At 39.5% G+C, this 27143-nt stretch overlaps 1 protein-coding gene across 1 annotated transcript in view; it reads left to right on the top strand.

Annotated features, from left to right (window-relative positions):
* The window catches only part of fam20cb (FAM20C golgi associated secretory pathway kinase b), a 63745-nt gene that overhangs the window by 28447 nt on the left and 8155 nt on the right, over positions 1-27143 (top strand). The window contains exon 4 of the mRNA XM_087785016.1: positions 23207-23299. Coding sequence (XP_087641142.1) covers positions 23207-23299 — 93 coding nt within the window. The remainder of the gene's footprint in view (positions 1-23206; positions 23300-27143) is intronic.

The raw sequence follows: 27143 nt of genomic DNA, 5'->3' as shown, positions 1-27143 counted from the left end.
CTTTCCTCCCTTCCCTCCCTTCGTCTCATGGCTCCAAGGTTTCATTATGTGTATTTATAGTGTATTTATAGGCACTTGGCCCTGTTTTCTATCTGCTTATCAACAGCCATGTTCCCCACCCACCAATTTACCAAACGCAGCCCTGAGATTCAGGACACCACAGGCCCAGTTCACGGCCACTCTCATCCACGGCTCCTTCTTTCTGTCGTCCAGGTCAAAATGCAACCCCAAAAATGTTTGATTTGTGACCTTCTGCAGTTGTTATTGTTCACTTTCAATCCCTTCGTCCCTTCTAACCTACTTTTCTGTGTCTTTCTCTGGTGCTCACTTGTCAGTTTGTGCTTTCCTCTGCTGTTAAACAAACCATCAGAGACACCGAAGACCCTCTCTGTTGCTCAGGGGCTTTCAAGGACGGAACCGTGGAGATGCAACCCTTGTCTCTTCTTGTCTTCCGTGCGTGATAGCCCTGAGATTTTAGAGGCAACTTCTTTTACCACCAAGGACATCACATGTTCTTGCCTTTGTCTAAGCATACAAAAAAAATAACCTTTTTTTTTTACGGTTATCATTTTTGGTGCGTTTCAGATAAAATGTCTATTTTATTGGATGAAAATCACAGCATAGTTCACTTTCCTGTCAATCATTCCTCGACATGACAGCATTTGATTGGATGTTGTTACATGCTTCAAGGTGGTTTGAAGTAAATATATTCTCAGAGAATGGCGTGGAATACTTTATTAAGTTTTTTGTTAAGTTGTAACATAAATTAAAACCTTCAATGCCATCAATGTATTCAGTTATCTTGGAAACTGACTGCATTAGTGTGGCCCTGGTGAGGTCAAAGTCCAACTGTATGATCTTGTTGATATGTTTCTGACAGCTAACCAAACTTTTTTTTGTAATTTGCTTAGTAAGCCATGTTTTATAGCATAACTAGTTAAACTATTTCATCTTTTTCCAACATTCAACGCTGTATGATTTGGACCCTTAGACGATGTAATTGCACAATCATTTCTGAGTTTCAATTGGATTTAGTATGAGACTCTCTGACTCAGTTTTTATGAATTTATTCCTGTAACTGTAACCTTTATGTTGCCGTTTATTTCTCCTAAAAGAAAAGAGTTTAGTTATTCAATTTCATGACTATTATTAATGCAATAGCTTGTAAAAAGAAAACGATTTCAAGCTCTTTCAATTTACTGTCATATTTCTTTTATAGCAAAGTTTCAGAATCACTCACAAGTTGTGAAATATTCCACTTTTTGTCATAATTACAAGGTCAGTGAACGCACCGTTGGGTGTGTTGTGCCTGTGTGGGAGCAAAGCGGCTAATTTTTAGTCACAAAAGCAGACGAAGATAGAAGTTGTTGGTTCGGTGCCGAGAGCACTTTGCATTCCCTAATCCCCTGCTGCAGCAAAGAAATCTGTCTAGCATAGAATGATTTTGAAGCCTCCACTCGCACATGAATGACTCCCCTAGTGTTGCTTTGATCAAGGACTTTCCAGGAACAGATCTAATGTGATTCGGAGAGAGTGAGACGTTGCACAAAAGCAGACAGCACGCAGCAGAACGAGCCACTTCAACTGGAGTTGACGTTGCTTGCAGATGTATGAATGTTTCATCTTCATTTTTCTCTCTTCGTTTCTGCCGCGTTCTTTGTGTTCTACGCTGATGAGAATGAAGGGAGGTTCTACAGGTGAGTTGGACCTGACTGTGATGCACATGGAGGGATCGTATCAAGGGAAAGACTTTGATCAGCTCATGCTGGACACTTTATTAGATCTATCCAGAATTAAATCAGAAGCACTGGTTCAACCGGTAGTCAGCCGACCACTAGGGGGCCACCAACTGGTTTACACCTCGTTAAATGGCCTGAAATCACAAGTGAATTTTTTTTTATCACGAAAGTTACCACTAGAAAAACAAGTGTTTTTTTCCGTCTGGGTTTTAATGTGTTGACTGTTTGCCATAGAACGGCTCATTGACTTTTACTTCGAGCTTGGCCTAAAGTACAAGGAAATATGATCAGTTCTTGAGAGTAGATCTAAGAACTGTTTGACACACTTTAAATGGACTAATCTGCAAGAAGTTGTTTCCGACTTTGTGTTTCATTTGTGATATTTCTTCTTGGGAGTTGCTCTTGAGTGCAAGTCATCCTGCATCGTCAAAGTGAGATTTCATTTCTTAATACAATCTATGGTGTCTCTCAGCGGCCAAAAATGACAAGATCTCAAGTTGAGGTTTTACTTGATCCCCGGAAGTAATTTTTTTAAGATCTTTTTTTAACTCCTTGAGGTATTTTTCTTTTAACTGGCATGTCTCTTTTGGGGCTCCGTAAGAAAGAACCAAACTCAGATACAGTGAAAGTTGCCTTTGTAAATGCATTTTTGGATTCTTCATTTCTAATCACAAGGTTGTATTCAATTTTTTTTTAATTTTGCACCTAAAGTTGTCAACATATTGTTTTCCTCCAGAGAAATATAAATACAGACCTAAGACCACAAACTGTTTTATCATAATAAACGTATTAACAATCAGGATTTTGTTATCAATCAAAAAAAATTGTGATCATAATTTTGTCCATTATCTGCCTGAGAATATGCTCTTAAGAAATCCCAAAATTCAGCTCAGCCTTTGTTCCAGAAGTGCTGGATGAAATCTTTGCTAGAGTGTAAATCTTTCAATACTAATATTTGTGAACTAGAGCTAACTACTTTTTTACTTGATGAAAATGTTTGTAAAGAGCCGGCAACAACCTTTCTGACCCTGGATTTAATAGCTTTATAGTGGCAGCCAGAAAGTAAGTGGATTAGCACGTTCTAATGTGGGGGTTATTTTGCATTGAGGAAGGCTCTATCTGTTGTACTAGGGTTTTGGGTTCTAAACATCAACACTTGGAATCAGTAGATGTTACGATTTCTACATGTACTTCTAGTGTTTTATAAATCAGAATTTTTGAGTGTTGGTGGCTTGACAAGCAGATCCAAGTTGCTGGAGGCGACTGTATCCTCTCGTCCTCAGTCATTGCCGGGACCTTGAGGGATTTCATTGTTCCTTCAGGACATTATAACTGCTGCCATCTAGCGACCAGAAGTTTATATAAAATAACAAAACAACTGCCAATAACTTGAATTGTAAACAACAAATAAATACCATGTCCTGAATATCGATACAGTATTGTTAAATAAATGTTGCGATATACAAGCAAAGTATTTCTGAGGAAAATTGTGTTACTACACACATTGTACATCATTATTAGTATATTTCATCATGTAGTTTTCAGTGTGAAACATCAGACTCTACAGTGATGGAAAATATAAGTTTGAGTCTTGTGAAATCTTTATCTTGAATAATAAATAATCCTTGTATTGTACAGGGATTACCACTGGGCAAGACATGAGATGAGTGGGATTAAATATATATGAATTATCTTTGACTGCACATGTGAATTATTTACTAAAAAACCTTGAGGAAAATTTTAAAAGTATTGACTTGCTTCATGTTCTTTAAATCTTATCTCGGGGAATAAACACTGTTTTATTTTGGCAGTCTGATTGATTTTCACTGTTAAAAAAACAACTTAGAAAGAACATCTGATCATGACACTTGTGTGTGTGTGTGTGTGTGCGTGGGTATGATTTCTAAAAGTAGAATATTTCCACGATCCAGCTCATATCTAAAATTCCCCTTTTTGTCCGAGTCAACTAACTTAACAAATCGCAGCTTTTTGCATCAGATTTTCTATCTTTCAAGTCCAAAACCACAGGAAACGAGGAAAATCCATTAGCTGAGTGGTTAAGATCCCCCCGGCCTCCTCCTCCACCTCCTCCACCTCCTCCTCCTCCTCCTCTTCTTCCTCCTCCTTGGTTTGTCAGAAGCCAACGCTGCCCTGTGGGCCCGTATGACCAGGGCAGAGGAAATGGCCGGACGTTAATGGTAGCTTTGATTACTCTCCTGTCACTAATGTATCCGACATGAAAGACAAGAAGCAGAAAAAAGGATGACTTTGTTCCGGGTCTCAGTGATGGCATCGACATGTAAGCAGGACACAATCATCGCTCCTCTTGGAACCCAAGAAGACGAGAAATAATAGAATAAGATCCAATCAAACACAAGAAACAGGCCTTGGATTAAAGACGAAATGTTGGTTGCCGCCATCTTCTTGTCTTTTGCACATGAGCTATCAAGGTCTTAGTTAACTGTCAATATAATTCATTCCCTGGAAGCCTGTTCTAGTAGTTTTTGTCAATTTTTTTTATTGTTGTTTATTCACTTTATTCAGTATATTTCTGCAGACATTAAAAATCTTCTTCTTGAGGCCTCCTTAACTTGTTCCGATTTAGCTATTTCAAGTATTGTCTTTAAACTAAACCCTACATTTTAAGACCCGAGTCTTGGACCAGAACTGGTCCCCGACGTATTTGTGACCAGGCCAGAAAAAGAAACACTACACTGTCTGAAAGATAAGGGTGTGAGCAATTATCCATACACTTAAATAAAGTGTTTCATGTTGAAAAAAGGAAGGTATTTTCACTGAAGTAACAGTAGTGTGTGACTCTTCACATGTGACTCTGGTCTGTGAAAGGAGCTTTACAAATAAAAATGAATAACTTACTTGTTACTTATGTCAAGACGTTTGGTTTTATCCATGATATCTATTTCTTTTTTTTTTTTTTATAAAAAAAGTTAATACTGTTAATGACAATATCACAAATAATAAGTAATCATTAGGGGTGTGTATTATCAAGAGTCTGCTGATACGATAAGTATCACAATACAGGGGCAAGGATGCAATATATTGTGACACTGTAGTAACAAGGATATATTTGTAGTATTGTCGAGTACTTGACTCTGGTGTTGAAGAATGACTCTTGATGAAGTCTTAACTGCTTTGATATGTTTTATGAAACCAAAATATGTCCAAACATCACCTTTCTAAACTTCTCGTCCTCGACAAAGTAACGACAACAAAGTGGCCACAACACTTCCAGAATCCAAAACGAAGCCCGAGGCTTTCGTCCGTGTGAATTGTGGTGCCAGTGAGAAGACAGTGTTGCTCTGATGCTAAATATACAATGATCTCTTTGTGAGTTGAAGCTTCAGTTCCCACTCGACAACAGTCTAAAGTTCACCTCAAGATCCCCTCATCGATCCGTGCGCTGACGTGGTTTGACCTTGTTTGTCTCAACTAAAGTCTGTTTGGCCAACATCCCCGCCGCCATCCCTCGCCGCCTCCCTTTCGATGAACCTCTTCCTCGTGAGTTCATTCTCGCGTCAGACGTCGTCGCCCCCGAGACATTGTCATGGCTTCAGCCGTCCTCAGGAAAAATCCCTTTAACTTTCGCCGCCTTTCTCTTCTCCTTTCACTCCGTCCTCATAATTCTATTAGTTGCTGCCATTGAGGAGCCGCGTGATAAGACACAAAGAGCGGCACGATACCGACATTCTTCTGGGATTCGGTTGGCGCTGGACTGGACGATGTTCTGCTTTGTTCTCAGCAGCCTGTAGCTGTGATCTCTCTCGTCCGTCAGCGTTGGAAGTGCTTGTCGGGCTCAGAGGAGGCCGACGACTTTGTGTTGCTACATGCAGCGAGATGGACGATGTTGTGTGTTTTATTAAAACCCAGTTACACTGAACCCCCCTCCCAGCATAAAATGCTAATTCCTACCTATACATGTACATTCACTTAATCACTCTGACTCATCGCTGCATCCTCAGGGTGTGTTTGTGTGTGTGTGTGTGTGTGTGTGTCTCTCTTCTCTGCTCTCTTAGCAACATCCACATTTTGTGCGTTTTTGTTTACTTCTTCCCTCCGTCGCCTTAATCTTTTATAGGTAGACCTGGCATGGCAATTGGGTGACTTGTCATGCCTGGCAACCTCTGCACTTGTTTGCTCAACCTTGTGTGTTTTGCAGTGTGAGGCAATATGATGACAAACAGTGTGTTAAGAAACAGCTCCGGGGGGGGGTTCTGCTGTAGTTTCCAGAGAAAGAAAAGTCGCGAGTGAAAATGGTTTTGAGTTTCATTTTCAGGGTGAAAAAATATGCCCGAAAAGTGCAACAACACAAAAGCGATGGTGAGAAATTGAACCATGGTTGGAGAATGGACATAAATAACTGATATCAACTCCTGTTACTATTGAATTGTTAATTAATTCAGGGGTTTCAAGTAATACGATTAATAAGAAATTAATTCATCAATTTATTTATTTTAAAAATTAATCTCATTTCTAACATTGAGTTAACTGTTTAAAAATATGTTGTTTTGGAATACTTACAAATAGGGCTATCAAAATATTGCGATTAATTAACTTCACTCATTATTTGTGCTTTATGTTTTTCAAACTCAAGGATCAAAATTGTTATCTCTAACTTTACCGCTTCTGTGTGGAATTGCCTTTTTGTTTAATCAATTGTTTTATGTTGGTCTTGTTGTCCTTGTGTTTGAATATTCAAAAGTTTGGTTGTCAACTTATGCGATTAGTTGCGATGAATTTTAATTTGTTCTTTATTTTTTTCAAACTCATAAATCTATTAGTTTTTTCTCTAACTTTACTGCTTTTGTTTGCAAGTTTCCTTTTGTAAAATCAATTTTTGTGTTTCACTTGTTGTGCTTAAATTGCAATACAAAAAGTAGGATTGTCAAATTGTCAAATTAAGTAATTGCAATTAATTAACTTTAGTCATATTTTTTCTTTTTCATTTTCTTTAAAACCATTGATTAAATGTTATATGTCCATCTTTACTGCTATATATATGTAAATATTTAGATCTGACAATTTAGTACATTGTATTTGTTCTTTAGTAGGTTGAGGGCTTTTCTGGTTATTTTTATTTTTAGATCAACAATGACATTAATTCAATAAATTAATTATAGATCACGATGAATACATTTTCCCGTCTTTCTTATCTATTGACGTCAATTATCTAGATGTAAATAAACTAATTAAATATGATTCTAGAACCACATCTTCTCTTTCTTAGTCACAAGGCTGGATATCTGACTCATACGGGAAATGTCTTGCACTCACAAAAAAAAAATTCTGATTACACGTCAATAACTACAGTCGTGTACCTGATTTGTGGTTCTTTTAAGACAATAAATCTTGAGAGTGTTTCACTTTTTAATCATAAAAATGACAGTTTCCGATGATTGAATTTCGTCCCAGGTGCTCTCTCACCCAGTATAGAAACTATTTAAACAAAGGAATAACTTGTAACTTGTCGGAGACTATTTTAAATGTTTAATAAGTCAAAGCACAAGTCATGAAAAGTGAAGTCCACCTTCTCTGTTCGCTCTTACAAATGTATGAACCGAGTGTACTTTTGAAAATTGTTTTGACATTTTTCAAAGCTGTCGGTCCGTGATTGAAATCGTTCAATTTTTACGAATGTTATGTCGAAGTGGCCACTTTTTTTTTTACGGTCAAGATTAAAAGTCTTGCCCTCAGACGTCAGAAGAAAAGCATGTGTTGTCCTCCCCGACGATTGATTTGGTTTCTATCCTTTGCTCAGCTGGACCGAGGAAATGAAGCACTTTCCTCTCCCCCTGCTTTTGGAAAACACTCATTTTCATCCCTCCTCGAGCTCGTCAGGATGTAGGGCCCTAATAAATCCAGTGCACGTCGCGAGAGGTTTGACGAGAGGATTGAGGAACAGGAAGAAAGGCGGACAAGGACACAGAGGCTATGAATAATGGGAGACGAGGCGACACCTTTGCTTCCATGTTGTGAGCGGCCAGTAAGATGGAGGCGGGCGAGGAGATGTTGGTAGAGCGAGTGTATCCTGTTCTCTGCAAATGATTTCAGACCATGTTTCATGTCCTGTTACTGGTGATAAAAAGGCTTCATTGATTATGCTGTGGTCGGTCATTGATCTGCTGCTTATGAAAAAGTGTTTCGATATCATCGCCAGCTCATTTCCCATCATTAGCATTTAACTAACAAGACCTTTCCTCGGCGGTACATGATGAAAAGACTAACCAATGCACAGATATTCAGATGGATAAGTAGATGGATTAGCAGCGTAAATGGTTCATTACGGGGTCATATATTATATAAGCACCAGGATGTAAACAGTAAATTACAGTCAATAATGGATAAATGAGCAGGTGCACATGATGCTGAATAATATGATGGATATTTTGTTTTTGAACAATTGAACAAGTATTAGAGTTAATAGATATGTTAGTCAGCAGAGCAAACACACACATTTGACTTAAAAAAAAAGTCCCTATATGCAGTTTTTAATTATAGTGTTTCTCGCCCCCTTGTGTGTGAAAGGTGTACCTGCAATGTCATAAAATGATGTACTTTATTTTTTATTTTTTTTACAAAACGAGATCTAAATCGTGTCTTTATATTATATTTATTATGTTATTTATTTATTTTTATCTCACGGCAAATCTCTCGGAACGTTTTGGTGGTCAAATGACACTCGTCTAGTTATATCGTGAAAAGCAGCGTCAAATTAACGGCTAGATAATTCTTCATTTATTCATTAATTTTCTGTGCAGCTTTACCCCTTGAGGGGGTCGCAGGGCGCTGAAGCCTAATCCCAGTTTCTTCAGGCGATAGGCGGTGGACACCCTGGACTGGTCTGTCGCAGGACACACAGCTCCCAATCAACCTCTGTATGTTTTTGGACTGTGGGATGAAAACATAAGTGCCAGGAGTAAACCCCCGGCAAAAGGGGAGATCAAACAAGAACACAAGTTGGCTCCCTCCCGACCTGGAAGCAAACCGGCAAAATCCTGGCGCTGAGGTGATCCACTGACCAATGCGCCACCGTGTGCGTTAGATAGTTCTATTACATGAAAATCAATAAAAATAAAAACCAATACTTTTTTGGACGATATTTAACATCACCTTACTATTTTGTGTTTACAATAAACATTCAAACATTCATTTTTGTGTTGCGATTACATTTCCAGCCACTAGTGGCAGCAGTCATTACATCGTCCACAGCTTAAGGATCAATTAAATCCAACGAGATCGGATTCTCCAACACCAGAGTCAAGCACTCCAACAATAATACAAATATATCCTTGTTCCTACATTATAATAACATATCGCTACGTATCCTGATCTGTACGGTGTCGCCAGATTCATGCCATTACACACTGCTCGTCATGACTGTTGAAAACCAGTCATTATTGAAAATGGTCATTTGAAAATGTGAGGTAGTGTTGCTTTTATAGCTGTGGTTGACTTCATAATAATACTGCTTTTCTTATCTGCTGTCTGCCAACACAACTTGAGGTTGTGTACTATTTGCTCTGGAGAACGGTACCTGGCCAAGAGAAGTGAGGCCCTGTGGTCGGACACGTGTGCTCTATAAATACAGAGCTGGAAAAGAAGCGTCCCACTGCTGCTCGGCGCCTCCGGCTGCAGACATAAAGCCAGAGTCAGATCAGCCATGACAGAGCTGTAAGAGAGCTGCTCTGCATTCACTTACGTGCAGGCTGGGGACTCACGCTTTTGTTGCTGCAGAACTGCTCACTATAGGAGAAAGAGATTACTGGGCGCTGAGTCGTGAGAATCTTTACACGGGGTCAAGGCTGAAGTGTGCAAATCTCAGCTTCTGCAATAATAGTCGCTTCACAAGACTGAAAAGGGAGTAATTATTAGAATTTCTTTGAAGCAGCTCGAGGTAGTTTTGGGTACCTTAACATTTTTGTACTAAAATAACTTGTGATGACACATCAACTTAAAACTAGTTGAAGGACTTGAATACCGTGACTTGAGGTGTTTTGTGTGGTTTTTATTTTCACTGTAAAAGTTATTGGGGATGAAGCGCAAATGTTGCTTCACAGGACAGGGTCAAGTAGGCGTGTGAGAAAATATTGATATATCTATATATCGCAATCCTTTCTTCATGATACTGTATTAGTATTTAAAAGCACTGTAAAACTGTACTTTTTAAATAATTTATTTAAGATTTATATTTCCATAGAGTGGGTATACAATATGATCATTTAATTAATTTATTATTATTATTTAAACAAAAAGCTGCTAGATGGCAGCAGTCTTTAAGTCCTCCACTATACAAGGAACTATGAAATGACTGAGGACAAGAGGATACAGTCGACTCCAGCAGCTTTCAAGCTGATATTTGGACATTATTTTGTTTCAAAACAAATGAAAGCAGTTACGACTTCATCAAGAGTCATGTGGTCTGTAAATTCTACAACACCAGAGTCAAGTACTCAACAATACTACAAATATACAGAAGATACTTGCCAATACAAGTTCCTAGTGTCAAGTGTTTTTAGGGGAATAAACATTAATGAATTTTTTTTATGTTCAAACCCGTTGTTATTTTTATTTAATGGTCTTGAGTATAGGGAGGCACAAAAATTAAAACGCATGGTCAAAACTGAAAATCAGGTGTGTGTGAAAACACTATATGATCTATTTATAGAAATTATTGGTACCTTTCAATTCATGGCTATTACTGTGGACTTACCTAACAAAAATCAAGGCAAGGAAATGGCTTCAAATACTTCAAAGCTTAATTTAATTACAAGTTTATAAAATTATTTATTGGGCACTGACATTTATACAATGTGCAATATGAAATACAAAAGCAAATTTTAACAAAATGTTTTGTTTTCAAGCTAAACCACACTAATGCCTAATGGTCCAATAAGTTTATATTAACGTTTATTCGTGTTGCAATACTACAAAAAAAAGTACAACTGCTGAAAGATAAGCTGAGCAGTTGAGTTTGTCTTTAACCCCACATATGAGAAAGTCCTGAGGGACTTACTTATGAAAGGGACAGAGAATGAACTGATTTGACATATTTAAAAATAAATTCGTTTTTTTGTTTGTTTTTTAATGCAAAAATGGGAATACCAAATCCACTTTTGTGTCATTATCATTATCTGTGGCAGAACATTCAGTACATCATGAGTAGATCGGAGACAGAGTTGAGGAGGCCAGACCTTGATGATTTGGACACATGCAGGAGAAAAACATAAAGAAGACGAGGAAGACAACTAATGAGGTTCATTGATATATTAAAGGAAATGACTGAACTAACAAGGGTTTTGGCCTTTGGCAGGAAGTTCTGATAAAAAAGTAGAAGGGTTATTTTCTCACCTGACCAGATGTGTGTCTCCAGACAGCTTTTCACATCCAATTACAAGACATTGAATGGAACGCTGTCACAAAGTCTGTTCAGTGACACACACACAGACACACACACACACACACACACACACACACACACACACACACACACACACACTGGAGGCGGCCTTTTGTTAATGCAAGGAGAATTCAAAGAGAGGACATCAATCTTGTCATCAGAAATCAACACGCTTGTTTGTCTGTGTCTCTCTGCGTGCCGGCCATCTTAAACTTGTGTGTGTGTGTGTGTTCAGAAATGAGATTCACCTTTTGGTCAGAGCGAGGTTTTAGTGGACTGTGGGTCGATAGATCAATGTTGAGTGGAAGGCACACACTCAGCAGAGCCAGAATAGCTCGGGAAAGGCCACGGCAATCAGTCTTGGCCAAAGCTTGTCCCCTAATCATCCAGTCGTGATTCCTGCTACTGAGCGGTGAGGCTATTTTTACGAGCCCCCAAAGAAGTCAATCGCAGATACGGATAATTGAATATGATGATGGATTTACCTGCACTTCCATTGTTTGTCGTGTACAGTGGACGTTTAGGCTAGAATCAGGCATGAGGGATACATTTCTCAGCCGTGGCAAGACCGGAATTATTATAGTTATGGTTAAGAAAAGCTGCAACTCAACTTAATGTAAAATGTGTAAATGAATATTTATTAATTGTAAAGTGTTACTGTACCATGGATTATCTTGGTTTAGATTCATTGTTATTGGTTGTAAGATATCAAAGAAAAGAAAATTTAAAACAAAAACCACACCCTGTTCTGTTAAGAACTCGTCTCTTATTTATTTAACACTGGAATATAATTAAAGAGAATCCTTGTATATGCATATGTGTTAAACCCGGCTGGAAATATTGTGTTTAATGTAGTACATTTCAAGGTGTGTACATGGCTTGTGTACATGGCTTCTAGTCTTTCTGCTTCCAGAAACACAAATTTTCTTTCCAATTAATGTAGTTTAAGTTCAAGTGAGACCACATTAATTCATGCACAATTCACATTTAATTTCTCTGATGAGAGGAACAAAAGAAAAAGAAGAAGCTTTTCAAATAGTCCTTTCACATATAATTTCAAAAAGCTGAACTGAAAAAACAGGAATTCAAATTCAATATTAAATCAAGCTTTACATGGTTTCTTATATTTAATTTTGTTTAATTTGTGTGAAGTTATATTTGTTATTTAAATGGAATCAAAAATTGATCCGCTCCTTTTTTAATAGTTGAATCCTGAAGAAATGATGTTAATACAGGGGAAGAAAAGATCCCTTAAGAAGTTATTTGTTATAGTTTTATTATCCAGCTATAATAAAAAGAAAACAATTTTATGTAGAGATGAGATACTGCAGATTATGTTTAGAATTGTCCATTTCTTGGTCAATTTAAGCACAAAGAGACCAAATGTATCATTGTTGTGGTCATAGAGGTTCAGTTTATTGAATGTAAACCTGGTTACTGTGCAACATAAAGTGATTTCTTGGTCAGGTGCAGGCTCGTGCGTGTTGACTGACGGCGGCGGTGCGTCATTGATGGGATTCGCTAGAATGCCAAATGAATGGCAAAGATTAAGGAGCATCTTTTGTGCCATACGGAGAAAATTCATCATCTCTCCTTCCCACTCAGTGAGTCGCACACATGTGTAATCCACCTCTGCTTTTGAAATGAGATTAGGCGAGAGCAACCCTCCAGAATACGCGGAGTTGTGTTTCATAGAATTCCCTCAATCAATTCACTTTTTTTGAAACCACCAGTTAAAACCACAGAGATGATGCTGGCAAATAAAGCACGAGCTAGCTCACAGAAATGTGTACCGACTCTCTGGGATGTGGTCATAATCGGGGGCGCGAAAAATGCTTAGCAACAATCCTCAGATAGAGACTTAAATGTAAGTAAGTAAGTATTTTTTATTTATATAGCGCTTTTCCAGACCAGGGTCATAAAGCGCTCAAACAATAAAAACAATACTCAATAAAGTATATACTTTAAAGATCAAGATAAAACTGATAACACAACAGGAGTTCCAGAAAATCAAGGAAAAGCCTGAACAAATAGAAACTTCTTAAGATGTTTCTTAAAGGAGTCAGTAGATCCATCAAGTGCAAAGAGAGAGGAAGATCTTAACACTTAACATTGGTCAATGAAGTCAAACTGTGTTTTCTGTAGCTTAATGCTTAGCAACCATACACTTTTTTTCTACTTAGCTTCCCTTCAGATGTAGCAGCTACAAAGCTATGGAAGTAGCACTCCTTCAGAAGCAGCACCGACAGAAATCAAATAAATAAATGTTAAAGTCAAGCAGGCAGATGTCCAACAGCAACAGAGTTAGTTTAAGATCTTCTTGGCACCCTCTCCTCCTCTCTCTTAGTGCCAGTGAGCAATGTGAGATTACTAGTCTTTTACAGTAATCTCTTTTATCTCCCCCATGTTTCCTCTGCTCCAAGCACGTCTAATGTGATTCCAATACTGATAATACCGACTGTCCTCGGGCTGGTTCTCACAAACTGTTGGTGCCGTTTAATGCTTTTAACTCTGATGAAATGATTTAACTCTTGTTTAGGAACCAGACGTCAGACTCAGAGCTTTGATTTATGATGAAAATGAACTGCTGACCTGAATGAAATGATGCAGATCTCTTTTGAATAAGGGGAAATTGAATGTTGTCATCCCTCTGTGGAAGTTGACGACGATTTTTGGTAGATAAACCTTCTGTCTGTGGGGCACAAATCAAATAATTCCTGAATTCATCTAAAAACAATGTTACCATGTACATATAAGGGGTGTAAGAAAATATGTATACACGATATTATTGATTTCTTATTTACAATTAGCATGCAAATATTCACAGCATTTGGTCATTTTTGTGTTGCAATTAAACCGCTGTCTGCTAGATGGCAGCAGTCATTATATCCTCGGGAGCTAAAGGAACTATGAAATCCCTCGAGATCCCATCAATGACTGAGGATGAGAGGATACAGTCGACTCCAGTAGCTTTCAAAGCTGATGTTTGGACATATTTTGGTTTTAAAACTTTCAATTTTTTTTTTAAGTAGTTACAACTTTGTTAAGAGTCATGTGGTCTGTAAATTCTGCAACACCAGAGTCAAGTACTTGGACAATACTACAAATATATCATTGTTACTACGGTATCAGAATATATTGTAACATATAGTATTGTTGCCCCTGTATCGTGATACATAGGATTCTGGCATACGAATTGCCAGATACCCATAGTATCAATATTTTTGTGGTGCTGTGAGCCTGTTTATATCACATATTATATGGGTTATATGTTCTTCGGGAAATCATGAGCAACCCTTATTTTAAATTCAAAGCACCCACCCACCCTTCATAATGTACCCCCCTCAAAAATAAAACGGAGAAGGGCGTGGTCAGAGCAGATAGAGTTTGATTGACATATTGCTATCAAACACTTAAACAGTGTTTTGACACTACTGTACGTTCCATGAGAGATTCAACTCGCTAACTAAATATTGCATATACGTTGCTTTCACTCTCAACAACCCTCTCTGTAACGTCCCGAACAGCTTCCATAATGCTTTGCCTCCCAGCCGACCAATCACAGCCGTCAATCACTTTTGACATAGCAACATAGTAGTATTTAAATACAGTATTGTAGCGACAAATTGGTCGTCTCTAATAGAGCCGTGTGTAGAAAGGCATCATGGGAGTTTACTGTTCTGTTGGCACCATACGTAAGGTGGGTGTGATAATAAGTGCCTCATACTTAGTTCTATGGTTGTGTGCAGCTTGCTACAATATATTTAAATATGTTGTAATGTGTCCTAGTCTAAGGGAAAGTGAGTACGAAGAGTCTTTATCTCAAAGTGTATCTGTTGAGATGGTCTTGGTGTGTTTGTTCGGTTTGTCAGCGACTGAGGCCAGCTGTGCAGAACAGTTCATTTGTTGTGCGTGTCTCTCTTCATACACGATTCATATAAGTAATTGCCCGGCAGATCTATGCAGACTAAAACTAACGACATGTGTGTTTGTTATTCTGCCCTCTAGTATGTTGTTACCATCTGGAAATGTCTCAATAACAATCTAGTTAAACATGCCCCCCCCCCCCGTCTGCTCCTCTCCCAGTTCTTCATGGTGTCTTGCCACGCGTTAAACCTCTAATAGCGCTGTTTTGCTCAGTGATTTTCATTTATGTCTATTCTGCTCCGCTTCTCTTTGAAGTGGCTCCAGATATGGAGGGGAAATTGTGTTGTGTTCTGAAGGCGTTGGCTCTTTAATATATATTCAGGATGGCTGTATTTCCATGTTTTGGCCCCGAGGAGACAGAAGCTGAACCCATGGTGTTTCCTTTGAAAAACCATCTCATTGCATAATTCATTTTATTTGCTTTTTTTTTATTTACACAAGTTTGGAACTGAGTGATTATGAATGGTGAACGGGAAGCTTGGATAGTTTTACAAGGATAATGAACTGTTAAATGTAAGAGGGAGGATGTCGATGTAATGGAACCTCGGAGGCAGTGTTGTACTTACCAGACGCAAAATGTCTGGACCTCGTCCACAGACCACGGAAACACTTTTTGGACCAACATATCGCACTCCTGCTTGCAGTGTTTGAAATCTCCTTATGACTCTTTGGTAATGTTCTCTGACCAATCAGTGGCCAGCATTCGGTCGACGTCAGCTTTTTAGTACTGGCTCGGCTCGCTTGGAGTGGAGCGGGTACAGAAAATAGTGCCTGCTTCGTTGTACTGGTCTGGTGGAAACACAACCAAAAGCAGGTAGAGTCTAGTTGTGTAAGGTAGGGCTCATGGAAAAGGTTTAACATTTTCTTAAATCATAGTTTTAACCGTCTTCCCATATTGACATTCCTTTAAGATGCAAGTAAGCTAAAGCCCAACCGTACCCTTTAGCTCAGCTTGTCCAGGCGTGACTGAAATAATCAGCAGAGATGTGAAAAAAATGTGTAAAAAATGTTAAGCAATGCACTCTTGTTTCCCCCCTTCTTACACTAGATTATATGAGTGTGGAGTAAAAATGTTATTGTGCAAATGTTTGGTTCAATGTAGGTGATATCTAATGGATTCTTTAATGCCCCTTAGACTAAACATTGAACTGAACTTTATTCTATGAAGCAAGGTGTCAAATGTACCTGCCAAGTCATTTTTAATGGGCGGCTGGATAATCGAAGTAGATTGATTTTCTTGTTGATATCGTGACCCATAGATGTCGATATAACATAAGATAACATAAGATTTTGAACTTGATTCTTTCCTACTTCCTGCCTGGTGCTGTCTATGACATGTGGACATCGTTAACATTAAATAACAGATTTCATTTTTGAAGTGTATAATAAATCATTAGAATCCATTCTGTAGGTCTAGAATAGCCTATGGTTGACAATATGGAGCTACTTTCGTTTGTCTTTGGTAGTGAAGGAGCATGTGTTTGCTCACCATTAGTTTGAAGCGAGGGCAGAACAATAGAAGAGGTTCTGTGCAGCGTCACAACATTCTTAGGTTACAAGGGTGTACATCGTGACACAAGCTCTAAGATTCTTGAATTGAAAAATAAATAAATTAGGAATCTTTTGTGATTAGCGTTCGCTGAAATCTAAATCCGATGTAATGATGTCAAGTCCAAGAGGAGCCTCTCGCACGAAGCATCCAGATCTTCTTTTAAGTCTTCATTTCATTTTTCTTCTCATTATTAATTCATCTTTCATTTAATTTGCGTTCCATTTTTCATCATCTATTTTCTTTCCTGCCCGCCACTACCTCTACACATGGAATGAAAATAGCACTTCAGTAGTTTTTTTCTTTCTGCCCCTAGGCTTTTTCTCTCTCTCTCTCTACCTTCTTTTTCCACTTTATTCTATCCTTCCATCTCGTTTTCTTTAAAGGCTTTCCTCTTGCTTCTTCTCGCAATTTTTTTCTTCACATTTGCTTTTTATTTATGTATTTCTGTTGCGCACAAACCAAATGTCATTTCCCGGAGTGTACACAGCACTTACTCACACCAAATAGCATGTCACACCTGCCCATTAGAGCGCCACCACCCATCCCAGACATGGAATTACGGTGGAGTGATCGAACCCGTAAACAGGGAGAAAGTACTGTAGGCGCAGGTATGCTCGCCTTGTTTGCTGTTTTTTTCCTTTTTTTTGTCATTTTAACAATTGTGCAAAGGTCAGTTTTCACAGGCGTCTGCTTGAGATAAAAACACTGTGCCGCCTCCTCTCATTGTACCTTCTCATCAGGGGACGCTGAAGATCCTTTTCCCGTTTCTCTGAGCCCTGGTTGGGATTCGCTGTCTTACCCTCTCATGCATTTACAGCTCAGAGCTCGACACTCCCCTCCTGAGGTTTTCATAAAACCACGGCGTAGCGCGCTGTGATACAGTGTTTGCGTACAGGGTGAAGTAAAGTTTGACGGATGATGTGTGACAAGTGTGTGGAGTCAGCCCTTTGGTGGAAACCTGCTGGGGCTAGAAGATGCCCTTGTCCTTTCATATTTTACAGCATTTTTTTTTTTTCCCGTCCTCGCCGGGGCGACCACACAGTAGCGGCGGACTCGCCGTGATCGATAGCCGGTGTGACTTTGAAAGTAGATAAATGCCAGGCCGTCGTACTTTGTGACGCTGACAAATAGGGTGAAAAGTTGATTGAATTGAAAGTTAATATCTCCAGTCACTTATCCTGAGTGCTTCAGTGTTTGTCAGAGAAGGAGTTCAGACACTCTCTTTTTTGGAGGTTGTTTTACGAAAGTGTTTCTTTATCACCAACCGAGAGATGCTAAGGTGAGCTAGAGATGCTTTGCTGTGTGGAAGTAGTCCTTTGGAATAAATACAGGGCTTGATTTTATATGGAAAGTGTGTAGTGGTATGAATCTGGCGATATGATACGTATAACGATAAAATGGTGACACTAAAGGAAAAAGTATATATTTGTAGTATTGTCCGAATAGTTCACTCTGGTGTTGCAGAATTTACAGACCACATGACTCTTGTTGAAGTCTTAACTGCTTTTTTTTTGTTTTGAAACCTAAATATGTCCAAACATCAGCTTTAAAAGCTGCTGGAGTCGACTGTATCCCCTTGTTCTCAGTCATCACCGGGATCAAACTGGATTTAGGTGTTTCTTTACTTGTGACATAAGACATGATCTAGCGGCCGGAGGTTTATTTGCAACATGAAAATAAAGAAGTGCTGTGAATATTTGAATGTTAATTGTAAATATAAAATTGGTTTTCTTTGAATATTGACGCAGTATTTTGAGAGGAGGAGGAAGGGGCGTAATATGTGGGTGTCTCGAAATTTTTTACACCCCTAGTTTAAGCTAAGATACAGATATTATTGATGCAACCTATGTGTCGCATCGAAATACATATATGTATATTTTTCAAATGCAGGGCGTTACAGTGAAACAACTGAAATGATAGCAAATGTTTATGTCTTGATTTAAGTAAAAATGTACTCATGTTACCCAAACACCGAACTATAGATTTACCTGTCGAGTGCAGAAAAGTCTCTGATTGTAATTTATGGTTTTATACTTAAAAATTCTGCCAATCGCCTAAGAAACATTTTCTCTTAAGTTTCCAAAAACAAGAAAAAAAAGAAGAATGTTAGTCAAATGTAATTTCATCAGACAGTCGTTCCTCAAAACGAGACTTAAATACTTGCTTAGATGTTCAGTTGCTGCTGTGTGCGACTCTGTGTTCTGTCGTCAGTCCGCTGACCTGCAGGCTGCGGAGGCCTCTCACACCTGAAGTACAGCCAAGAATCTGTCCGGCCACCCAGCGTCAACTATGTGTTTACAGCAAAAGCCAGCCTTACACTGAGCATGCTCAGATCGGTGAGACCCATGTTTTTCCACCTATAGGTGAGATCGGAACGATAAAGATTCTCTTCAGCTCTTGAGCAAGCCAGCAAATCTCTCATGTTAAAACATTTATAGACTTTATTACGTGTCGTTGGTTCACTGTAATGTGTCAAAAGTAGGTCACATGACGGCGGCGAATATTTCGAAACACAGGTGTCGAACCACTGCATGTTTGTCAGGTCAGAGGAGAGCGAGGAGAGGGAGGAGAGGGAGGAGAGGGAGGAGAGGTGAACTGTACTTTACCCTCGCTTGCCGCCGACATGCTGACTTCCATTTTTGTTTTTTTCCCCCCTCTCATCTCGGTCGCGTGGGTCAGTGGGGATTTAGTGGGGCTGTCATTCTATGCTCCAAATAACCTCATCGACATCTGAATTGGACGTGGATCACAGTAATTATCCTGCCTCCGCGCTTCCTGGCTCGCATTCACATCACAGCAGTCGCATCTCCGGGCCCGGGTGCAGGCAGAGGAATTCTCAAAAACATCCAGCTCAATTATACCATCATCCATATCCGTGTTAGATAAGCCGCGACACAAAACATGTGCAACCATCACATGCGGCTGAGATGTGTTCCGGTGCATATGGGAGCTCCAGAATAGCAGCGTGAATAAAGCAGCTTATTGTGCTGTTTCTCCACGTATGGACACAGAAATGTCGTGGGAGCATGTGAGGTATGCTGCACGGCGGGGAATCACTCCACGACTATGTTTGCTTATCCTTCTAGGAATCTCCGGGACGACGCTGCAGCGCCTACAAGGTGCTGGTGAAATGTTGGGATCATGTCAGACATTTATATAAACGCTCTTCCTCATCATCTTCACTACACAATCGTTGGATTTTTCTCCTCGGCGGATAGTGTCGCCACTAGCACTAATGTTGCGTCAAATCATTTGAGCTCCTCAGACAAAAAAGAAATGGTCTTTAAGGTTGAACTGTGTGAAAAATCCTGTTGACAGTTTGTAATCAAACAATTTGTCCGCCCGCTCAGCTAAGCTCTGGTGACCCTGAGAGACAGAGTCCCAGAAAAACACATCAAAGCTCAAATTGAAACTGCTGTGTCGACCCACTTCTGATTAGAAAATAAGTCTCTGCTGTCAACGTTTAACGTTGGGACAGTGGTGAGAAATATATAAGACGTGTAATATGTCATTTTACACATTATTTATTCTGTGTTTAAAAGATAATGCGATTAATCTTACTCTAAAAATAGACCCACGATCCTATTCTAACCTAAACAAGAAGAAGCTGTGTCACCTGCAGTAAAATACAATACTCTGCAGAGAGAATTCTGACCCGCTCAAGTAGAAGAACTCACATTTCTCCGATCCTTAAAACTCTTCACTGGCTGCCAGTTTCTTTCAGGATCCATTTTAAAATTCTGGTTCTTACTTTCAGATCTATTCATGGTCAGACTCCTCCTTCCATCAGTGATCTGATCCAGCCTTACACCCCAGCTCGGGCTCTGAGGTCTGTGGATCAGAATCTACTGATGGTTCCTGAACACGGTTCAGGACCAGAGGAGAGAAATCCTTCCAGGCTGTTGCTCCACGATCTTCCTCTCTCTTTGTGTTTGATGATCTACTGACTCCTTTAAGAAACATCTTAAGACATTTTTATTAGTGCTTTTTCCAGATTTTCTTGGGGCTGCTGTGTTTGTCTTATGTTGTCTTGACCTTTTAAAGTACTGTATATATTTGAAGTGTTGATTGTTAAAGCGCTTTGTGACCTTAGTCTGAGAAAAGCGATTTACAAATAATTACTTACTTATGATTGCAGAGACAGATACACATCACTCCACACTGATTCTACTATCACTTATGAAATCCAAAATCCGATGGGTGATCAGTTGCTCTTGAGGAAGTTGTCGAAACAAAAGCGACAAAGGCGCAAGTGTTTGTTCGTGACCACTTCCTGATATTTAAGATGCAGTCAACAATGACACCTGTGTGTGCGTCAAAACAAAAACACACTGTCGTGACTAACCCTGTAACATCTGATAATAGAACCTGTTCAACCTTTGTCACTCTTGGATGACTTACAACATCATGTAAAATGACCTGAGTCTCGCAGTATTTCCTCCTGATGAGGCGTGATGCTCGTGCCCCTGAGGCGAGGAGATCCATAGAAAGATACAATCTAGTGACAGCTCGCAGCCTCAACATGGACACGGAGGCAGGAGAGCGAGAGAAAACATGTGAAAACTGGGTCATTGTGACATTCTGAATGTCTACATCGGAAACTCTGAAACATGAAAACTGGCGTCCGAGGTTCTAGCGAGAGACAGAGGGATGAGGGAAAAGAAGAAAGGAATTTCATCTGATGATTCAGGCTCTATATTAGGTTAGCTAATGACGGTGCTTGTCAGACACAGCTGTGGAGGGAGAACGAGCCAGTCGAGTGCAGAAGAGGAAGAAAAAAAAAGAAAAAGTCTGGAGTTTCTCACGAGGGAAGTGGAGGTGAGATGGAGGATTTCACAGCGATAAACAGAGAAATGAATCCAGAGGGAGAATTCGGAGAAAGTTGCCAAGATAGTTTTCCATTCTTCTCATCCTCTCGGAGGCAGAAATAAAAAAGGAGAGGCCCCAAACACTCACTGGAAACTATTTTCTGTTATCAATTAAAGAAAAGCTGGCTCACATAGAAGGAGAAATATCTCAGAGTCTTCTATTCACCTTTTAGGTTTGGGATTTTTTTCACCTCGGCAGTCCTGCCCTGGTCCGGCCCATGTTCAATCAGCTCTGACATTTAAGCTGTTAAAAGCTACTTTTGGCTTCCATGCCAGCTTTAAGGCAGAAATGTGTGTTGGAAGCAATTTTTTTTGGAAAGGATCAGAGCAGGAGAGGAATTTGTTCCCACCGACAACAGTGGAGGAAGTTTGTGACTCGGCAGAACATGATTAGAGAGGCTGCTTTCATAGATGGACGTCCTTGACACTCAAAGTGCTGCAGTAACAACTTTGATACTACCGGGCTGGAGCGGCTCCTTCTTTTAACGTCCCAGAGACTCCATCTGTGGTCCGGGTCAAACGTAGCCCTGAGGCTACAAACTTTTATAGATCAATCGTTAATCTTTAATAGTTGGATATTTCAAATAAAAGAGAGAATAAGGAATTTATTGAGGAAAAATGTTTTCGACTGAACTTTTATTTTTGTATCAAAGCATTGAAATACACAGTGTATTTTAAGCGATATATACCGAAAAGTTGCACTTAAACTCGTAAAATGTTCTTAAAAATCAACAGTTGCTTTTGCAATCTATTGCGCTTACTGTATTAGTTCCGATTGTACTGACCCCTAGACGGTATTATCTGGTACACAGCGCTCAAACATCTGTCACAAAGCTGCACCACAGGACTCTGTAGTATAACTCCAGGTAGCTCTGTAGTAAACTCTGCTAGGCTCCATTGTATTACCCTTCCAGGCTCTGTAGTATTACCCCGCCAGGCCCCATAGTATTCCTCTGCTAGGCTTTGTAGTATTACCCCGCCAGGCTCCCTAGTATTACCCTTCCAGGCTCTTTTGTAATACCCATAGGCCCCATAGTATTACTCCACCAGGCACAGTAGTATTACTTTGCCGGAGCCTTGCAAAGTACAATATGAATCTGGTTCTCTTTATATGGCAAAAATTACATATTAAAAAGTGTTCCAGGGAAAAAAGTAACCCTTCATTTAATGATCTAACATGGACAATTAACAATTGAAAGTTAACGATTACTTGAGGCAAAGACCGACTCAGTCTCAACAAGAAATGACCTTTCAGATCTCTGACATACAGTGACTGTTGTGTTGGAAACGAAAGGACAAAAAAACAGTTTGAATAAGGGTAAGAATACACTTAAAGTACAAGAACATTCAAAGGAAACGTTAAATTTGAATGTTATATAAAATCACTTTTTGGAGACAAGGGACAATAATTACTTAAGGACAAATGAGGAGAAAACGAAATAGTAAATAAGAATTGAAAATAAGATATAACAGATTTAAAACATTAAAGCTTGTGCTTCGGACCTCATGTTGACAACATAAATGCAAAGAAAGGGCCGCATAAGGCCCCCAGGCAACGCTTTGCCTATTTCTGATAAATATATATCATGCGCATTTAAATTGAATGACAAAATAAAACATTTGCTTCAATGTTTAGAGTTCTTGTGAGTTACCCTGGCTGACTGCAGGTTCACAGATGATTAACTGCTGATGTTTGTCTCTGCAGGCAGACCCGGGACCAGGAGACGCCTCCAGACTTCTTCTACTTCTCTGATTTTGAGCGGCACAATGCTGAGATTGCTGCTTTTCATCTGGACAGGTGAGCGGCGCTCGACGGGGGCTTCCTTTCTTTGTGTGGGTCGCTCGTAGTACAGTGGATCTGGATCGTAAGCCGGGTCACGTGCTCTGTGCTCTTAAATGATTTAGCTCAAGCCTTTTAAAAACCACTGTAAATATGTAGCACTGAGAAGACACTTTCTGGTTTGGATTTGTTTCACTGTCGCTTTCACCTGAAAACGCTTCCATCCAGTTAAAGAACAACGTGAAAGTCAAGATGTAAGAATAATCACGATATCTGAACTCATTTCAAATGTACAAACTAAAAAATAGATAAAACACTTTGAAATGACGACGAGACTCCATGAAAGCTGTATCTCTGACTTTCACATCTTTCTTCATCACTGTCTTCATGTTTTCTTTCCTTGTGACCAATCAAACCAATCGAACCCTCAACCCCCTGCACTCTGAAATCTACCTGTCTAACGAACTTGAAGACTGACCTCTTGAACCCTGGACTCGGAGCAATTTTTTGGTTTTTGAAATGGTCTTCAAGACCCTCATCATCTGCCCCTATGACTCAGTCTATGTTGTGTAACATTACGACCACCTGCCATATTGGTTTAGTCCTTTTTTCGCCATCATTTTCATTGGTACCAAGTGTAACAATGAACAAATACCTGCATTTGCATACTGTGTACTGACATATTTCTGTATCATTACTATTTATTTTCAAATAAAAAAATCCCTTTGAGCCAAATTTTGCCTTCCCAAATATGGCGATATTATATGTATCACGACAACGGGGCAACAGGATAATATATTGTAATATATTCCAATACTGTAGGAACAAGAATATATGTGTTATCGTCCGAGTACTCGACTCTGGTGTTGAAGAATTTACAGAAAGCAATACACTTTATTTTAATTAATAATATCTTATCGTATTTTTAGGCATCATTTACAACTTTACTGACCCCACTTTACGGAGCGAGAGTCTTCAGAAAGACTCATTATCGTCCTCTCCAAATTTCATGTAGCATTTAAAGTGGTACAACAGTTGATCTATTATTCCCCTGGAAACCAGCAGGTCTTTGCTCCTCCGTGATTGCTAATTTACCGCTCCTCGTATCAGTTCATTAACTAGCTGGAAAAGGAACCCGCGGAGCCGCTGAGGAGAAGGGCACTGCTGTCGCGCCTGTTTTCAGGGTTTGACTTCCGAGTAAATACTGTGTTTCGTTTGTCTTTGGCAGGAAAGTTTAGCAGAAAGTTCTGCTAATCAAGAGAGTTTTTACATAACGGCCTAATTATCGTGGCGGGATTACGCTTAATAAATGTCAAATAAATGAGCGGAGGAAGATGAAAGGAACGCTCATCACGTCTGCCGGATCAGATGAGATGATTGAATATTCAGAGTCGGGGGTGAAGTTGAGGTTGGGGTTAACCGTGAAGCTTTAAAGGTTTCATTCCAGTCAGAGGTGGAGAAGCAGCGAGCGCCTGCAGGATGAGGGAGCTGCACGGATCTGTGGCGGAGTGACTCACTGAAAGAGGCTTCCAACAGAATATCTCAGGCTTGTAATATTTGGGTTGGAAAGACCACAACAACAACACTTGTGCTGCAGAGAAATCCACCGACCACATGAGTTTGTGATCGGAGGAAGCCACAACGTCAGGTACAGATGTTGTGGTGGCACTTTAGCTCTCAGTGGTCAAACAAGACTTTCAGCACCAAATATACTCATTCATCCCAACAATAAATGGCCGTCCCAGGCATTTTTGGTTGCCAAAATATGGCGATATGATATGTATCACGATACACGAGCAGTACAATATATTGTAATATATTCCAATATTGTAAGAACAAGAATATATTTGTGATATTTTCCCGACTCTGGCGTTAAAACACAAAGAAAGACTCTTTTTTAAAACCAAAATATGTCTGAACATCAGCTTTAAAAGCTGCTGGGGTCGACCGTATCCTCTTATCCTCAGTCATCGCCTCCATCTCTTGGGATTTCATTGGGAGTCATTTCTAGCAGACAAAAGTTAAATTGCAACAAAAACATTCTGAATATTTACATGTTAATTGGATAATTTTAGAAAAAGTTTAATTATTTTATTTTAAACACACTTAAAAATATAAACATAAAATAAAGCAACTATGATTAAAAAAATCAAATATGATTTAAAAAATCATTATGAAAAAGGAATTTAATTTAATTAGTTAAAAATACAGTGCTGTTGAATATCAATATGGTGTTTTGAAAAGAAATGTTGTATTATATTATATATTAGCAACGTATCTTTACACCCCTAGTCGCAAGCAAAACCACACACAATGACGAAAAATGGGGGGGCAAACATTTTGCGCGTCAGTTGTGTGTTTGTACAAACTAATTAACACTTGTAGATTTACTTGAGGGGTACGTGTAAATAAACAAAAACATGTTGACTCCAAGAAGTTAGTGTTAACAGTTAAAGACCATGGTCACAAAGTGCTTTAACAATCAGAAATAATACACAGTTAAAACTATATAGTATAAAAGGCCAAAACACATAAGACGAGGAAGCAACCGAATGAAACTCTCTCGCCCTCACCTCTCTGCACATCAGATGGTGTTAGCGGCGTTTGGCCTCAAGTTCTTCCTGCTGAACTCTGAGGCCGGTGTCTGTGTGTGTGGAGCTCAGAGTCATGAGTCACCGAGAACGAATGTGCGCCCTCCTGCAGCGAGCCTCCAACCCAACAATGACTGCATCCTCCGCACTAACCAGGCTGCAAACACTCTCCGACTCCAGCGTCTTTACGAGGCTAGAACCTCGTTTTCTTTTTTCTTTTTCTGCGGCCGGGGTCTGGCGCAGAGCCCCCCTGCTGGGCGGATGAACAGAGAGGGAAAAAAATACTCTCTCATCAATTGAGTGTCAGGATCACTGTCTGTGTGTTATTATGGGCTGAGGGATTGTGCGGAGGCCGGTGTGTGTGCGACACAAGATGGAGCCGGGGTCACACACACACACAAACAAACACACACATGGAGAGGATCGCGAGTGTTGGATCTGCTTTTGCTTGAGGCGCAATGACACAGTTCAGCAGCGATTGCATTAGCAGCAGCAGCTTTCACCAGTCTGCAACACATCTGGTGCTCCACACACACACATTCACACACTCGTGACATATGTGTGGGTTAAAGGGAAGCGCAGGAAACCAAAGGCATGAAAGGCCCTGCGCCCGTTCTAAATATAAGTCAGGCAGGGTTAGCCAAAAGCAGTGTATTATATTTTCCTGTATTTTGTCTGTTCTAAATTAGAGCTGGCTGTAGAGCTGCTGGTGCTGCTGAGGCTGCCTCCCAGGGGGTCTACACACACACACACACTCTCACACACACTCACACATACACACACACTAGCTCTTTACAGCAAATACACAGAGACACACATGGGCGACAGAAATATGATATCACTAACTGTGTAATTGGTAGGGCTGTAAGAATATATCCATACGCTTGAATATCCCAAAAATGTATTTACAATACTGTATCAACTGGATTGTGTTTTTCTTTTCACTCATATTTTATTTATAAACCGTTTTTTTTACAGTTTACATTTCAATAAAGTTCATTTAAAATTAACATGAAAAACAATCATTTATTTTTGTGTTGCAATTGTACTTCCGACATTTAGCTGCAGTCGTCACGTTCTTCACAGCTAAAGGAACAATTGAATCCTGCATGATCCCGACAATGACTGAGGACCAGAGGATACAGTCGACTCAAGCAGATTTTAATTGAATGTGTTTGCACATATCTTGGTTTTAAAACGAATGAAAGGCGTTACAACAACACTACAAATATATCCTTGTTCCTACAGTATCACAATACATCGCATTATAT

This window comes from Callionymus lyra, chromosome 2 (genome assembly GCF_982586985.1).
Source record: "Callionymus lyra chromosome 2, fCalLyr1.hap1.1, whole genome shotgun sequence".
In the NCBI taxonomy this organism is placed as follows: domain Eukaryota; kingdom Metazoa; phylum Chordata; class Actinopteri; order Syngnathiformes; family Callionymidae; genus Callionymus; species Callionymus lyra.
This window is presented reverse-complemented; position numbering and strand designations above follow the sequence as displayed.